General features: G+C 42.4%; 1 protein-coding gene across 3 annotated transcripts in view; it reads left to right on the top strand.

Moving 5' to 3' along the window:
• The window catches only part of LOC126389800 (protein jagged-1b-like), a 47,463-nt gene that overhangs the window by 14,322 nt on the left and 14,743 nt on the right, over positions 1-18,398 (top strand). For all 3 annotated transcript variants that reach the window (XM_050043690.1, XM_050043689.1, XM_050043688.1), the window contains exons 3-12: positions 1,552-1,609; positions 6,849-7,106; positions 8,882-8,942; positions 11,024-11,154; positions 11,300-11,419; positions 12,973-13,086; positions 13,182-13,295; positions 15,081-15,194; positions 16,811-16,857; positions 17,875-18,048. In XM_050043690.1, the coding sequence (XP_049899647.1) occupies positions 1,552-1,609; positions 6,849-7,106; positions 8,882-8,942; positions 11,024-11,154; positions 11,300-11,419; positions 12,973-13,086; positions 13,182-13,295; positions 15,081-15,194; positions 16,811-16,857; positions 17,875-18,048 (1,191 nt within the window). The remainder of the gene's footprint in view (positions 1-1,551; positions 1,610-6,848; positions 7,107-8,881; positions 8,943-11,023; positions 11,155-11,299; positions 11,420-12,972; positions 13,087-13,181; positions 13,296-15,080; positions 15,195-16,810; positions 16,858-17,874; positions 18,049-18,398) is intronic.

The raw sequence follows: 18,398 nt of genomic DNA, 5'->3' as shown, positions 1-18,398 counted from the left end.
AGAAGCCGAGTTAGTGACATCCAGAATGGCCGAGTTAGCAAGATGCAGTAATAGAATACGAGAGAGAGAGAGAGAGAGAGAGAGCGAGAATGTCGTGCCTACAGATCATACTGCAGATGTGAGGGAACATGTTTGTTTGTCCAGGTTATTACTTTAGATGCAGATGTTGGAAGACTGTGTAATGGACAGTGTTTGGAAATCCAATCATTTGCATATAATTGATGAAAATTTTAATTTACTCATAAATCAAAAAATAATAAAAAATAAAAATTAAAAACCTACATAATGAGCCATGTATTTATTTATTATTTATTTATTTATTCTTTGATGTATTCATGGACCTAATTATCTATTTATTTATCTCATAAATCTCATCGGCAGTCACCAGGTTATTTCTCCAGAGACCCTGTGGGACGGGAGCACTGTGGCCCAGCACCCTCAGATTTTATCCAAAATTTCACATTACTGTAATGTTCATGGGGCTCTTCCAAACCCTACTGGGACTCATAAATGATCATTTTTAAGTAGATCCCGTGCCACCAATCCCCGAGAGCCCGGGCCGTCGGAGCGCTCTTTTCAAAGCGCTGCGTTTTAACCCCAAACTAACCTAAACCTCATCCCAACCTGAACCCTACAACCAAGTCTTAACCCTCAGGCAGGCCTTTGAAAAATTGAGGACCTGCCAAAATGTGCTCTGTTTATTAAATACATTTTTTCGTCCTCACTGCATAGCATGTGCAAGTACACACACACGCAGACACACACAAGCTCTGGGCTGTCTGTCATTTGATAGCGGTGAGAGCGATTGTGGCCTTAAGAGAGACAAAGAGTTTCAAAGTGATCTGAATTAATGACACACAAACACACACACACACTCACACTCTTGAAGAGACGTCAGAATGTTTCAGTGACGCCTTAAAATTTTGTTTCCTGTGTTTGTCATTTAAAACTTAATTTGATCTGTTAGTGTTCATTAAAGTTCTTTTTTGGAGAGGAGAATTAAAACTGATCGCCAGTGTTGAAGTTACTTAAAATATATAAAATAATCGTTTCAGTTTCAGTGCGTCAGCTGCGTCGGCCAACAGATGCTGATCTGTATCTGAGCCTGTTCTCACTCAATATGTTCGTTTGCCTCTGTGTAAAATCTTATGTGTATTCTGCAGTTAGTTCCATGCTGTGAATGTTGCACCTTTATTTTCCCTGTTCGTCTGTTTCTGTCCAAAATCTTCATAAAAGAGAGATGTTTTTACAAGTCATGTGCAGTTAAAACATTTTTATATATTATTGGTATATATGAAGTAACTGAGGCTGCGTGAATGAAATCATATTTAATTGTTTTGAATTAAATCCAGTCAGAGATCAGCTTTAATGTTCTCTGCACATGTCGGGAATAATTCATCGTTTCATGACATTGTCTCAGTGACATCTGATAAGCATCAAAAATGTTTAATCTGTAAAAACGTCGTATCAAAAAGCAGCAAATCATCAGATTGTTTTTTTGATTTGATAAAATGTTTGATTGATTTTCTCTCTGCCTGTCTTTGTGTGCAGCGGTCGTACACGTTGATCGTGGAAGCCTTGGACTTCAACAACGACTCATCCTCCGGCAGTGAGTATCATCATCATCCTCATCTTCATCATCTTGCGTCGCTCCTCTCTGCTCTGTTTCCCACCGACACAAACTCGACCTTTGACCTGAGAGCTCTGTGCTGAACAGACCTTGAATCCATAAAGACGTCACGTGTGTGTGAAAGCGGATCAGCTTCGTTCAGACTCTGAAAGGTTTCGTAGAAAAGTCCAGATGATGAGTGAAGATCTTGGACTTGATGGACGGGGATCAATATTATCCATCAAATTATTGGCGAGTCTTTGATTTGTGTGTTTCAGACCAGCAGTGGTCGAGACTGATGATCCTGAGTTATATTTTCACCTCAGTTGTGAACGTGTGACGAGACATTATGAATACAGAATTTTTTTGCAGTCACTAAAATTATGAAACATTTTGCAGTTTGCTCAAATTAAATTGTTCTTTGTGTGCAGTGCACTGGTAGTCCAGTGGTTGAACCTCAACACTGCACCGTCCCTGGTTTGATTCCAGCATGTCGCACCCCTCCATCTCTCCTTATTACCTTTCTGCCTCTTCACTGTCGACTGTCCAAGAAACACCAAAATGCCAACAAACCCTTCAAATCAAGTTTATTTGTCAAGCCCATTTAAAAACAACCACAGTGACCAAAGTGCTGTACAAGATAAAAGAACGACACACAGATCTAAAGCAATAAAACATGAACACAAACATAAAACTGAATAACACCAGTCAGAACAATTACGAAGGTAAAAAGATTATAAAGTACTAAAATATTAAAACTACTAAGAACAGCCAAAGGCTACTGGAAACATGTAACCTACATGTTTCCGTCTGGCACCAACAACCATGCCACGTTCAAAGTCACTTCAATCACCTTTCTTCATCATTCTGATGCTCCGTTTGAACTTCAGCAGCTCGTCTTCACCATGTCTACATGACTAAATGTTAATGAGCTGCTGACACCTGATTGGCTGATTAGCAATTTGTGTTTACAAGCGGTTAAACAGGTGTACCTAATAAAGTGGCCGGTGAGTGCATATTAAATATAATGAGTTTATGGGTTGAGGTGCTTTTAGTGACCTGTAGCACCTGCCTGAGGGCATCAAGTCAAACAGGTGATGTGCTGGGGGAGAGGAGTCATCGAGGATAGCTCTGGACCTTCTGAGGCAGCGGGAGCTGGAGATCTCTTCCAAGGAGGACGGCGGGCAGCCAGTTATCCTCTGGGCTGTGTTTATGACGCCCTGCAAAGCCTTCCTGTCCCAGCGTACCACGCCATGATGCAGTACATGCCCTCAATAGTGGAGCGAGAAAAGGTCACCAGCAGCTTCTGATCTAGTGTATTTTTCCCAAGAATTCTTAGAGTGCAGTCGCTGCCTTGGTGTTGACGGCCCACTCTCTTTTCTCACTTTAAAAGCTAGAACATTAATTTTATTTCGCAGCAGAAAGCTAAGGCTTCTGTCTGATGTGTCATCAAGATGGACGCCTGTAATGACATCACTGCGATATGTTACATGTGGTGCAAAAACGTGCGGTGGGGTCAGAGGAATGACTCATGAATCCATCACACCTTTTCACTCCGCTCATAAAACCGAGAATAGAACAAATAACATGGTTCAAATATGGAGTGTCAAAAAAATATTTTGTTTCTGTTTTTACGTTTAAAAATCTTCCTGATTAATATGTTTTGTTTATTTTTTGTGTTAAATGTGATGGAAAAAAACATGGTCGGATTTTTATATTAATTTTTTTAATGACAAAATTTCATTAATTTTTAATTATTTTTTTTAAATTTCATTAAAAAGCTCAGGTAGTACAGATTTTAGGCATATGAAGCATTTTAAGACATTTCAAGTGATGGCATCGCAAAAATACCAATGTAGGCACTTACGGACTGTTTCTGTTGCAGAATTCAAAGGGTTAAATTAGATAAAATGTAAAAAAGAAAAAGAAAAACAGGCACAAAGGCTCAGAGAATGAAAACCAATATTATTAATGTACATTTTACAATGTTTCTGCACAGGAATTCATGTTATGATGAAAACTGTCACATTAAACTCATCAGTAGGTTTGATTAAATATGATTCTACAATTAAACCACACAGACGACATTAAATGACTGTTAACAAACTTCTGTCTCAGTCTGTGCAGAGACATTATTCCCCCTCTTTGTTTCCACCCCTCACAGACTTCTTGAGTTCCCTGTCTTGTTTACTGCAGTGCTGAACTAACCCCGCCCCTCTTCCAGCAGCCTCTGGAGGTGTGTACATGCCCTGGATGAGTCCCATTCAGAAATCTGGTTGTAGAGAGTGTGTGAGGAGAGAGTGAAGCTGGCAGCTTTAGTTTGAGTGTGTGTTTATCACCCGGCGGTCAGCGAGGAGGTCGGAGTGAGTGTTGGCTCGGTGCTGTATTTGGCGTCCTTCAGGGAACCATTATAGGCCCTGTGCGAAGTCGGCTGACCTCTGCTCAGGTGGGTTTCAGTGCAGGCAGCGAGGGACAGGGGGGAGGGGGAGGAGTCTAGTTTATTTGAGTCCAAACCTGGAACCAGAATGTGCCTGTTATGATGTTGGAGGGAGTTTGTTCAGAAACCATCAGCAGACAAACAGAGCTGAGAGGTTGAAGCCACTGTCACGCCAAACGAGGACAGAACAAATATTGACCCTCTCAGTTTAGCATCAGCGGGCTAAGTGCTCCCGTCACGTGGTCTCTAATAAACACCAGCATCATTGTGTTACTGTGGTTCAGCTCAGGTAGCAGCCGACCTCCTCTAGCAGCCGGAAACTGCTAGCTGATAAACCCAACACGGCTGCACTATGTGTTGTTTTTTACTGTCGGCTTGTGCGATACACAAGGTGAAAGACTGTGAGATTCTTTTTGTGTTCAGTTGTGTTCAGTAAAAGTATGTTGCCCTGTTAAGGATGCTCGATTGTGAAATTCTAGGCAAAATAATAATTTGTCTGATAATCAATACTGAAGATTTGTTGTTGTTGTTGTTGTCTCCTTTTGTTCCTGGAAAACAAAGAAATCTTCAGTAAGACAGCTGAACTGTTTTACAGTCATTCAGTTTGTTACACTACTTTTTGAATGACCACAAATGCAATTGGAAACATTCATAAAGAACCTTTAATAAAACTTGAAACATGAAAATCAACAAACAAAAAACAGAGGTGCTTCAAAAGCCTTTTTACTAAATATAATATATCCTAATTCTCTCTAATATCTATTTGATACTGCTGTGAAAACATCGACAAATCTCTCCTTCAAACAGCTGATTTATTCAAGTTTCTCACCAAAAACTACATTTTACAAGATTACATTGAACATTGAACTCATTTTTACTGAGAAGAGCTTGAACACATCACAACGTAACTCAGTGTAACCTCTGTTAGCTGTTAGTTCTGGCCCCCGGCTGCTAACAGCTAACAGCAAGGGATGCATGTATCGGCTGAACATCAGCATCAGCTGATATTCTCCTTCTTGACCGCCATCGGTCTATCAGCAAATAAGGTGAAATTTACTGATTTGTTAATGAGCACGTATAAGTTGAATACAACGTTGGCAAGTGGTTTGTAGCAACCAGCGTCCCGTTGTCCAGTCGTCCCGGGGACAAAAATAAGATCTTCCTGGGACTCCATCAAGATCACAAAACACAGTAAACTCGGTGTCAACGTGTCAGAGAACGCAACCTGTTGTTTAGCTGATAATGCTACATTGTGAACAACAAATCTATGATGACATCAGCAGAAGGATCACTAGTTAATGATAGCTGTTAGCAGCTAGTTAACATTAGTTGTTAACTGCTGTAAACTGTGAGGTGTTAGCAGCTAATTAATGTTAGCTGGTATCACAGGTTACACTAGCTGTTAGCAGCTAGTTAACATTAGCTGGAAGCAACTGTTGGCCAGAACTAAAAGTTACAGTGGTTACATTGAGTTACGTTGTGATGCGTTAAAGCCCTTTTCAATAACAATGAGTATTGCACAAAGGTTGATTATTACGTTTTCATGAGGTGTAAAAATGTAATGTTGTCAGCTGACGCTTAACGTTATCAAGTTGCTAACAGCTAACATTAACAAAGTACTAATAGTGTTAACTTGCTGCTAACAGCTAACAATAACTAGTTGCTAACAGTTAATGTTAACTAGCTGCTAACAGCTAATGATAACTAGCTGCTAACAGCTAATGTTAACTAGCTGCTAACAGCTAATGATAACTAGCTGCTCCCGGGGAAGATCTTTCACGACGGGTCACCGTCAGTCCGGAGCTCTGCCTTTTAGCCTGAGACACAACAAAAAAACATCGACCTCTGCCATCGGTGATGTCATCTTATCATCTAATCAACAAGAAGAATATCGGTAGATACAGATGTGCAGCTGATAAATTAGTAGCTGTCTGTAAACCCAGACTCCCTGCGTCATATCGTCTTTTCAGAAACAGGAGCAGGACGTCAGGTTTTTCTCCAGCTGCAGCTCTCAGGCAGGTGTCGGCTCCACAGCTCAGCCGGTATTCATCGATAACGTGCCAGGTTTGAATATTTGCTCAAATATCCTGGACAGAACGGATCCAGCCTTTTTCTGAGGGTAACTATTTTTCAGATCTGCTACCTCGGCGCCAGTTTTAGCACCTGTTTTTTTTTTTTTGTATCCCCCATCGTGATGTGAAGTCACAGTTTGCTTCCAGGCCGGTGGTGTTACCTGCTCGGAGCTTTCTGCAGGTTCTTTTCAGCTCTTTCAGTCACCTCGGCCCGACCGCACTTTCCACCCCGCCGGTGAAATACCACAGAGCAGCTCCGCATTTTAAAAACTCTGTGGAATATTACAGCAGCCAACAGCTGCTGCTGTCCTCACAGAGACCGTCAGTGTTTGTCCAGCTGCTGAGGACGAGGCTCAGAGACACTCGGTCAGGCTGAAGACGATCTGCAGACATGACTGCGAATGAATCGTTCAGTCAATCATTAATGATCTGTTTGTTGCTGGTTTTCTTCTTCTGTGGTAATAAACTGAAAGTTTTGACTCCAAGTTGAACAAAAGAAGCAAAATGTCACTTGAGGCTGTTTAAAGTTGATGATGGACATTTTGTTTTGTGCTGTATTAAAGAGCAGTGTCTACAGTCAGTGCTAACTAAGTCAAACACTTGTTGTGCCTGCAGTTCTTTCACAATAAAAGCGCTCCAGTGTTGCATCTTTTCCTCTGTTTACAACCAGCTGGAAGTTTTTTTTCATCTCCTCACCTCAGTGTTTTCTGTCTGACCGATCTGTTTACAGGTGTCGGCGGGGCGGTGATTGAGAGGGCCGTCCACTCGGGGATGATCAACCCGAGCCGTCAGTGGCAGAGCCTGAAGCACAACGGCCCTGTGGCTCAGTTCCACTTCCAGGTCCGCCTCAGCTGCGACGAGCACTACTACGGCTTCGGGTGCAACAAGTTCTGCCGCCCGCGGGACGAGTTCTTCGGCCACTACGAGTGCGACCACAACGGCAACAAGACGTGCCTGGAGGGCTGGTCCGGTCCAGACTGCAACACTGGTGAGCTCCCCGAGGGTTTTATTGATACATGGGAACTATACCTGTGATTCACATCAGCAGTTTATAATAGAATTTCCTTCCTTCCAGGCAGACGTTTGCTTCCTGCATTTATATTAAAATACAGATTAAAGCTCCAGTGTGTCAGATTCAGGAGGAAATATTGTTTTAAAATGTAATATAACATAATCAGTCTGTTTTCTTTAGTGTATAATCAGCTGGAAGTAAGAATTGTTGTGACAAACCAAACACTGACTCTAGACAGCGACATTCATTAGAGTGTCAAACAGATTTTTTAATGTAATATTCAGCCTCCTAGTGTCCTGGTTTTGGTTTTTATCGGTCTTCATGATCAAATGTGACGATAGGCGTGGCCAGAGGCATTATGTCTTCAGGTTGTCCATCCGTCCATCTCATCCTTGTGAACACGATATCTAAAGAAACCCTTAAAGGGATAGTGCACCCAAAAATGAAAATTCAGCCATTATTACTCACCCATATGCCGAGGGAGGCTCAGGTGAAGTTTTAGAGTCCTCACATCACTTGCAGAGATCCAAGGGGAGAGGAGGTAGCAACACAACTCCACCTAATGGAGGCTGACGGCGCCCCAGATTCAAACGTCCAAAAACACATAATTGAAACCACAAAATATCTCCATACTGCTCGTCCGTAGTGATCCAAGTGTCCTGAAGCCCCGACATAAAAAGTTGTCTGGAAAAACCTCGTTTGAACTCTGTTTTTAGCCTCATTGTAGCCTGTACAAATGTCCACCTGGACTGAAGAATAAACTGATTAGAATTTGGTGGTCAAAGGTCAAAGGTCACTGTGACCTCACAAAACATGTTTTTGTCCATAACTGAAGAATTCAGACACTAATTCTGACCAAACTTGACACAAATGTCTAACAGGATAAAATAATGAAGGTCAAAAGGTCAAAGGTCAGCTTGACTGTGACATCATCATGTTTTAACGTCATATCTCAGGAACAGAAGGGGAGACATTTGGTCAGATACTGAATTGGTGACTCTAATCTTGAAACTGTGCTGATTGTATAGATCTTCTGTGTGTGAAGCATCCATGTTTTCACTGACATGGATGGAGACTGTCAGAGACACTGGACTGGTGGGCGGAGTCATACAACCACAGGGTGGGCTGGTGGGCGGAGTCATACAACCACAGGGTGGGCTGGTGGGCGGAGTCATACAACCACAGGGCGGTTATTCTAGTTTAGTTTATGTGTTTTTATCCATTCTCTCTCTCTCTCTATAAAAGTCAATAAAAAGAGAAGTAAAACTTCCAGAGACCAGGGTTCCCACGGTCCTGGAAAACCTGGAAAAGTCACAGAATAAGTAAAAGTGATTGACAGCCAGCGCCAGGCTGATACACAGTAAGTGTTTGTAAATCTGACTGTACCTGTAGTTTAAAGGATTTGAAATGAACATAACCAACTATTAGAGACTGGAAAGGTTGCTGATTAATTTTCATACAATAATAAACATTTGAAGGAAAGTACACTCTACAGTATATGTGATGAATGGGCTCGGAAGTCATGGAAAAGTTTTCAAATTTCGTCCATGAAAATGTGGGAACCCTGAGAGACTAAAAACTTTCTGAGAGAGACGATCCATCAGTCGACCTGTAGTCACTGTCACTGTGTTGGTGATGCAGCTCAGAGGCAGGACTGTTTCCTGTCGGTGCGTTTAGATGCCTGTAGGAAACCGGAGACATGTGTGACAATGGTGTGTTTGCTCATAGTTTGTCTCTCTGTCTCTCTGCAGCGATCTGCAGGCAGGGCTGCAGCACCGAACACGGAGTCTGTAAACTTCCTGGAGAGTGCAAGTGAGAACCAATACACACAAAAACACACACAAGCAACACACCTTTTCTGCGTGTCTGTATCTGATGGTGACGACAGGAAACACAAGACGGAGTGAGAGGAAGTACATGGTACACGTCCCCAGCTGGAGTCAAACTGGAGACGATGTCAACTTTTAATGAAATATTCCAAGAGTTGATTTTATCATTTTGAGTCATTATAATATTTTTTTTTATTTTAATCTTTTTATTAACTTTTTTTTATTCAGAATATTATAAATTGAATATAAAATCACTGTTTCAGCAAATGGAAAATATTAAAACTGAACTGAGCAAACTGATCACAACATACAGCACAATGTCAAAGTAAATGTGCAACAATGTATAAAAATCACTTTGAGAAACACAGAAAACAAACAGCTATATTTTTTTAGTTACATCCAAAAATTAAAACAATCAAACAAGAAATTAATTAAATTAATTTTCTGCGCCAGCGTCAGAACACCTTCTGTCCCAACAGCGTATTGTAGGTTAAAAACTAAAACTAAATAAATACGGAGCCGTGTGTGGCAGGGTGGTAACATTGCAAGAATAAAATCAGAGTTTACGAGATTAAAACCATAAATTTACAGGGATAAAAAGAATATTGTGTGAGATTATAAAGTCATAAATGTGGGAGAAAAATGGCTTCAGAGCTGTCTGCCAGAGAGTCAGGTGACGTCGTCTAAAGAGCCACAAAATCCACGCTGTCGTCAACTGAAACAATTTTTAGTAGTAGATGAAACTTGTTCTTGTGTTTTATCAGGGTTCCTGCGAATCCTTAAGAATCTGAATGAATGAAGCTAAAAATAAACCTTCAGTTGGTTTTAAAATGTCTCAAAAGTGGTAAAGATGTTTCTGAGATGGAAAGTAGGAGTTCATGTCTTGTTTTTCTTTTCTCACGTTGCACTGTAAAATCTCTAAATAATTTGCATAATAATAATAATAGCCGGGACGTTCAGACGATCCTCAGTCTGTAGTTAGCTTTTCACTAGAACAAAAATGTTTTACATTGCAGTCAACATTTGGACATAATTGTCCCTCACTCCATGTCATTGATGTCAGTTCATGTTTAGTTTTTTTTTCAGGTTTGTTTATTGTAAAATGAATCCTAAATTTTATTTCCAGTGGCACAAAAAGAGTCTAAACATCTAAGATCTAACTCACCTGAAGCTGCAGGAACTTTTTGCAGACAGAAAAATCTGATTTATTGTCATTATTTGAGTTTATCACAGTTCTTTTGCTCAGTGAAATGTTATTTTATGCTAACACCATCAATCAATCAATCAATCAATTTTATTTATAAAGCCCAATATCACAAATCACAATTTGCCTCACAGGGCTTTACAGCATACGACATCCCTCTGTCCTTATGACCCTCGCAGCGGACCATAAATCATCCATGCACATTTGGACTGGCTCCAGGCCGGCTCCAGGCTGAACACCACTGGTGCCCGGCTCTGACTCAGCTGATTCATCTGATGCGTCATTGAATTATATAACGTACAGGCTGATATTATTACTGTCCTGAGGGTAAAGGTCAGAACATATCATGGATGTATAAATTAAATATTCCAACATCAGCTGGAGTTCGACTGTGTCCACTGCAGCACTGTTGAGCACAGCAGTGTGAGCGGAGGCCTCAAAACCCAGATTGGGGCGTGATATGTAAATGACGATTGTTTTCAGCTGCCGTATACACCGATCGGCCAAAACATTGAAACCACTGTCAGGTGAAGTCAACAACACTGATCATCTGGTAACAACTGCCATCAACAATGCCGTCACCATGAGGGGGTTTACATGGTCTGGTCCAGGTGGGTGGAGCGCGTCAAGTAGCATCCACATAAATGTCAGAACCAAAGGTTTCCCAGCAGAATGTAACAAGATGATCAATGTTATTCACTTCACCTGTCAGTGGTTTCAATGTTTTGGTGTCAATCATTGAATTGAATGAATGTGCTCGTTTCTATGGTAGACAAATGGTAGCCAGTGACCTCATTTCATAAATAGAAATTGTTGTAACTGTGTGTGTGTGTGTGTGTGTGTGTGTGTGTGTGTGTCAGGTGTCTGTATGGCTGGCAGGGCGAGTACTGTGATCAGTGTATCCCTCATCCCGGCTGTGTTCACGGCAGCTGTGTGGAGCCCTGGCAGTGTCTCTGTGACACCAACTACGGAGGACAGCTGTGTGACAAAGGTACGCACACACACACACACACACACACACACACACACACACACACACACACACACACACACACACTGCCGAACACATCTTTTACCATTTTAACAGATAAAACGATGATGTGTCTGATGAACTTTGTGGCTGATTGTCTTTGCAGATCTGAACACGTGTGGGACACTGCAGCCGTGTTTGAACGGAGGAACCTGCAGCAACACGGGACCAGACAAATACCACTGCTCCTGTCCCGACGGCTTCTCTGGGGTCAACTGTCAGAGAGGTGAGAGCAGCAGCAGCAGCAGCATCTGTGGTTCAACTGTCTGGTCTATGAAGAGTTTTCTGCCCTTTACTCAGAGCTTCAGTTTTACTGTTGACAGGATTAAAAACTGAATATTACAAAATAAAGACATTGGAAAGTAACAGTAAAAATGGATTTATGAAAGTAAAAAGGAAACCTGAATGAAACATTGTGCATATCATAGTGACACCAAAACCAAAAGAATCATGAAGAGCATGAAGGAGGTCATTAAATTTAGTTTGGGTAGATTTTGGTTTGATTTGAAGTCCTGATGAAATAACTGTATGACTGCACCACCGTGGTTAGCATTGTTACCTGGTTTGACCCCGGGGTGGGGGAGCCCTTCAGTGCTGAGTTTGCATGTTCTCCCTGTGTCAGCGTGGGTTTCCTCCAGGTGCTCCAGCTTCCTCCCACAGTCCAAAGACATGCAGGTTAATTGGTGACTCTAAATTGTCCGTAGGTGTGAATGTGAGTGTGAATGGTTGTCTGTCTCTATGTGTCAGCCCTGTGATAGTCTGGTGACCTGTCCAGGGTGAACCCTGCCTCTCGCCCGATGTCAGCTGTCCAATGAGGATGATGGTGTTAGTGCAGAATAAGATGTCTACAACCAGTACTGGCCATATTTCCATGACAGTCTCTGTGTACAGTCATTATCCCCAGAGGATAGATCGTAATCATTTTGGTGACAGCTGGATTTGAACTCATCAGGAGAAGAAAAATTCTACCCATGCAAAAGAAACAGAAGCTGCTGGTTAGATTGTCATGACGCGTTCTGATCTCATCCTGCTCCCCAGAGGATGAACCTTTATGTTTTAATCACCCCAGTTTGTGTTTAAAGTCACAGGACGTCTTCACAGCGAGTCATTACTCAGTCAAATGTGAACACACACACACACACACACACACACACACACACACACACACCATAAACACACCGCCGGTGTCAGGATGACTCACTCTTTCCAGTGACAGTGGTGTGTCTGGTGTCCACTGTGGATAAATGTCCACACAGCTGGTTAGAAATCATAAAAAAGACGCCTCGTTTCACTTCACTAATCATCATGTTTAGACATTTTCTTTAATGTCAAAGGTAATCTAGGTGATGGTTGTCTGTTTCCATGGTTACAGTGTTAAAAGTTAAGGCAGCGTAATGCTCTTCATGATGCAGCACAGTGCGAAGAGATATAGACTCAAATTATTTACACAGATGTCAAACCTATTCTTTTATAAAAAAAAAAAGTTATAGTACATGATTAGTACGACACACACGGAGGCTGATGGCGTGTGTGAGCAGCTCATGTTATCCTGAAATAATCAATGCATGGCGTCCGTAGTCACACAGGTAGTGACCAAGGGTGAGTAAATAAAAGGAGAGCAAACTGAGTGAAACAAGACGAAGGTTCAAAGGTCTCGTCTGTATTTAAGTCTCACATAAGTAAATGAATCTTTACTGTCAGTGACTTGTGTCTAACCACTGAGCTGACTGGAAGATGTCCCTCTGTCTCTGTCTCTGTCTCTGTCTGTGTCTGTCTCAGCGGACCACGCCTGTCTGTCCAGCCCCTGTCTGAATGGAGGAAGCTGTGTTGAGACCAGTCAGGGTTTCGAGTGTCGCTGCTCCCCCGGCTGGACCGGACCCTCCTGCTCCCTCAGTAAGACCTGCTGAAACCTTTCATCAGATCCTCTCTGAACCTCCTGTGACGCTCCATGAACCTGGTCACTTCCTGTCTCTGTCTGTGTGTCTCAGATGTGGACGAGTGTCTGGTGAACCCCTGCAGTCACGGAGGAACCTGTCAGGACATGGTTAACGGCTTCAGGTGTACCTGTCCTCCTCAGTGGACGGGGAAGACCTGCCTCATCGGTCAGTGCTCCTTTAACTCCGAACGGCTGCTCTGCTCCGTCAGACGTTTCACATTTGTGGTTGAGGTTTGAGGCTGTTTAGGAAACTTTATTTGTGATGATTCATCTCTTCCACTGTGGAGATATTCCATCAGTTTTATATAAAAATAGATCTCGTCAGCTTCCTGTGGCGTTTCCAGTCCTTCGCCGCCTCTCACTGAGGCCCCTGAGGTGTTTCACCTAATCTCCAGGATGATCCCGGGGGAAACGGTTGTGGTTTGGAGGCTTATCGCCTCACCGCAGCCCAGATCCTCCACCAGCCAGCAGCCGCATGCTCCTCAACCTCTAACTGTGTCGTTCAGTTTGCCAGCCCTCGATTTGGACTCTGTTTTCCTCTGCTGAATGATTTTAGACGCATCCGCTGCTTTCAGTCGTTCCTCCTGCTGACCAAGGACTCAAAATGAATCCATTAACTCTGTTTACATTTCATTATTCCAGTGACTCAGGAATGGTATTTGTTCCATCTGTGGTCCTGGTGCTCTTCCTCCTGACCTTTTACATCTGTGACCTCTGTTGTTCACTGACTGGTTAATTGATGCGAGCTAATGAAGCGTCTTTTAAACCTTCAGTGTGACGGATTTAGTGGCGCCTAGCAGTGAGGATTACAGACTGCAAGTTCTTAAACTTCTCCTGGTTAGAATTCCTTCAGTGTTGATTGTTCAGGAGGTTTTCACCAGGAGCTGAATTATCAACAGAAGTCTCTTCCTCTCTGAAACAAACAGACCTGAGGTCTCATTTAAAAACTTTGCGTACACCCAAAACGAGGCCTGAAAAAGGCATACGCCACTTCCCGTACGAAAGTTGTGATCTATACAAACAGACTTGATGGAGAAACTTTAACCCGTGTTTACCAAGAGACGAGATTGTAGAAATTGTCAAATAGCTTTTTTGCCGCACACCATTTTTGGCTTTTGTCTGTACGTACATTTTTAGTGTGGATCCTACGCACTGTTTGATAAATGAGACCTCAGCTGATTTAAACCAGTAGAAACAAAGAATGGTTTTCCAACGCTGCTCGTCACAGAGGAGCCGCGAACTACGTAAAACATGAATGTCTCTGTCTAGAGTCAGGGTTTGGTTTGTCCCTTCTGGGCTACTGTAGAAACATGGCAGTGCAACATGGCGATCTCCGTAGATGAGGACCTGCTCCCTGTGTAGATATAAACTAAAGGACCTGAAGTTGCAGTCATTGGTTCCTCTCGTTGCAGGATTTCTGTACAGAATCATCCATCTGACAACATCAGGGTGTATTTTAACGGCTCTTTGTAATCATGTGTCCTGGTTTATGTTTTTATGGTTCACTCACAGCATGTATTAATATACTTTTTGTCTTTGTAGTAATCTCAGTAGGTGTTTTTTTAAATTGCTTGTTTCACAGCTGTATATTTTGATTTTGTATTTTTGTTCTATGTTGTTTGTCTGTAACTTTATGTTGCTGCCTGCCTCGGCCAGGACACTCCTGAAAAAGAGATTGTTTTTATCTTGAGAGGTTTTTATGGTTAAAAAATGGTTAAATAAATAAATAGATAAAAATAAACGGCTCATTGTAAGGTAATGAAAACACAATTCAATTCTTATTTTCAGGTGATTATTCACTGAAGAACAAACTAATTATATTATGTTCCATTTCTGCCAGTATATCCACATAAACCCTACACACTGGAGCTTTAACACTTTTACCGCCCTCAGGTGGCGTTTACAGGATAGATAAAGGTTGTTCATTCTGCTCGTCACTGTTGTGTTTCAGATGCCAACGAGTGTGACGACAGCCCCTGCGTCAACGCCAACTCCTGCCGAAACCTGATTGGTGGATACTTCTGCGAGTGCGTCCCTGGTTGGACGGGTCAGAACTGTGACACCAGTGAGTAAGACGCACCAGCGACACACTGATGATCTGTGTAATGAGGAGGAGAGGGGACGAGGCATCTGCAGGAAAAAATAATCATCTTTATATCTGGAGAGAAACAAAAGGCTTTTGTTTTAAAACTTCGTTTGGGGGTCTTCCTAAAAGTTAAAAGTCAGATTTGGTGTTTTGTCATCAGATTTTTTTATCCAGTGCTCTTAAAGGATAACCTCGACATTAGGGCTGCAACGATTAGTCGACTAATTGATGACTAATCGACTATTAAAATAAACAGTGACTATTTTACTGGTCGACTAATCGCTTAGAGTTATTTTCCATAGAAAAGTACTATAAACTACTCTTATTGCAGCTTGTTACGTTCAGATATTGGCAGCTTTACACACTCTTCCATGACAGTGAACTAAAACCCTTTGGCATGAGAACGAAACAAGACATTAGATGACATCATTTTGGGGTTTGGGCGAGACAGACCGACATTTTTCAACATTTTAAAAAACATTTTTTTATAAAATGATTCGTCGACTAATCGACGAAATAATCAACAGATTAGTCAACAATGAAAATAATTGTTAGTTGCAGCCCTACCCGACATGTTCCAGCCCTATTGCCCCTGTGTATGTGTCTAAGAGACTGACGTGAATCAGTATTTGTAATTGGTCCAGTATTGAGTGAGAGGGCAGCAGCCGGCAGCTGTGCCTCAGGCCGGGCTGTTGAACACTGTCAAGAGATGATCAACAATTATTATGGGACTTTTGCCCAATGACGCCAAATAAAACTGCCTATCTCGACTTTAAAGATATGCACTACGCAGGATCTCCTGTCATACACAAGTAATCCCTCTCAGTCATCACTTATGACCCACTCTCGCTTTGTGGCGGTGAGACTCCGCCCTCTGCCTGGAGTTTTTATGTTGTTATGCCTCCACGAAGGCGATAGCTGTGGCCTGAAGCATTGTGTACATACATATGTACGTACATCCTATCCTCATGAGCGCAATGTCTCAAGAACACCTCGAGGGAATTTCTTCAAACTTGGCTTTGAGTCAAGGATGAACTGATTAGAATTTTATGGTCAAAGGTCGATGTGATTTCACACAAGTCATGCAGCCGCGGGGCAGTAATTCTTGTCTCTTATTTTCTGTGTTCAGGACTTTTATGGGCGTGTACCTCCACAGCGCTCAGGTGAGGTTGGAGCTTTATAAAGAGGTAGCGACCGGGTGCCAGACCGTTAGCTGCAGGCATCCAAGAGACACCGCACTGAAAAAATACAAATATATTGAGAAAACGCTAAACAAGAATCTGGGGTTGGCTTTTATTTTCACTGGCGAGCGTGTTCACACACCGTAACTGACAATCCTGCATAGAACACCTTTAAGTGTTTAAGTGTGCGGCGTCTCACAGCCTGAAATTGAGCTCTAAAGTAGGAAGGAAGTAGACAGAGGAGAGCAGCAGGAAGTTCATCACGAGGTAAAAGCTTGGTAACATCAAACCTTTCAGAACAATCGTTTAAATGTTTCCTGCTCGACATGCAGCTGCTCATCTGAAGGAAAACTGCTCTTTTTCTATTTTATGTTTTTATCAAAATCTCACAAAAAACTTGGTTTATTTCTGCAGATATCAACGACTGTCGAGGTCAGTGTCAGAACGGGGCGACATGCAAGGTAAGCCTCAACTGATTTACACACTTCCTGTTTGGAGTTTGTTTTCAGGCCTTTTTCTTTGTGCAGCACACACACTTTGTCTTCACCGCAGCTATAAACAGCAAATGCTGAGGCATGCATGTTGCACAGAGACATGACTGTGTGTGTGTGTGTGTGTGTGTGTGTGTGTGTGTGTGTGTGTCCATGACAACAGCAGATCTGATTTCTCCAAACTCTCTTGTTTCCCAACAGAAGATAAACAGTCCGTCTTGTTCTGTACAAATGCTGATTGCTCCTTTCTCTCTTGTTGCTGTTCTTCTTGTCACAGCGGTTTATTGTTTACTGATAGGAGCCAGATTACATGACATCAGCAGCGTTACCCGTCACTGTGCATGTTCAGCGTACACAGATTGATTTACAGTATTTATGGTTCAGTGTCACAGAGTCACAGGGAAAGAGTTTCTCACTGAAAACAGTTTTTAGAGGGTGAAACAAAATCGAAAGTACAAACTGTACTGACTACAAGTGTAACATTTAAAACTTTAAAGACTAATTTAATAAAAAAGTCAAAGTATTTTGACCTCTCTGAACATGCTGTGTAGTTCAGCTGAAAGCTAATCAGTCCCCTCAGGATGTCGCGACGATTAACGCAAATTCAGCCAATCCAAGTGAAGTCTGCGTGACTGCTATTTCGTCCAGTCACTGCTACTTTACTACAGATCTGACACACACACACACACACACACACACACACACACAGTCAGTATGTTAACATGACATCAGAGAAAATCAAGTTATTGTGTTAGTCCGACTGAAATGGTCCTACAGTGAATTTGTCACAGTGACGTACTGAGTGACAAGGCTAACTGTTAGCATCACATGGCTAACGTGACCCTGTGTTTATTCACAGGTTTAACAACAGAGTGGAGCCGTTTAAGTGTTGGTGTGAGATTGTAGGAATTAACGGCTCAGTTTGGATGTTAGTTAACTAACTTAATGCATACGTACAGTAACTGTCGTTATTTCTCTCTCACTCAGGACCTGGTGAACGGTTATCAGTGTGTGTGCGCTCCAGGTTTTGGCGGTGAACACTGTGAGACGGACGTGGACGAGTGCACCAGCGGGCCGTGCCTCAACGGTGGCCGCTGCCACGATGAAGTGAACGGCTTCCACTGCCTGTGTCCACCTGGTTTCTCTGGAAGTCGCTGTCAGGTGAGCGGACGCTAAGACACAGAAACAGGAAGTGTGCTTTTCCACACTCTGACCTGAGTCTTCTCAGTAATTCATGTGGTGTTGTTTATGTGCTACACTCACCAGCCACTTTATTAGGTACACCTGTTCAACTGCTCGTTAACACAAATATCTAATCAGCCAATCAGGTGTCAGCAGCTCATTAACATTTAGTCATGTAGACATGGTGAAGACGAGCTGCTGAAGTTCAACCGGAGCATCAGAATGATGAAGAAAGGTGATTGAAGTGACTTTGAACGTGGCATGGTTGTTGGTGCCAGACGGGCTGCTCTGAGTATTTACTGGGATTTTCAGCACAACCATCTCTAGGG

This window comes from Epinephelus moara, chromosome 5 (genome assembly GCF_006386435.1).
Source record: "Epinephelus moara isolate mb chromosome 5, YSFRI_EMoa_1.0, whole genome shotgun sequence".
NCBI lineage: Eukaryota > Metazoa > Chordata > Actinopteri > Perciformes > Serranidae > Epinephelus > Epinephelus moara.
This window is presented reverse-complemented; position numbering and strand designations above follow the sequence as displayed.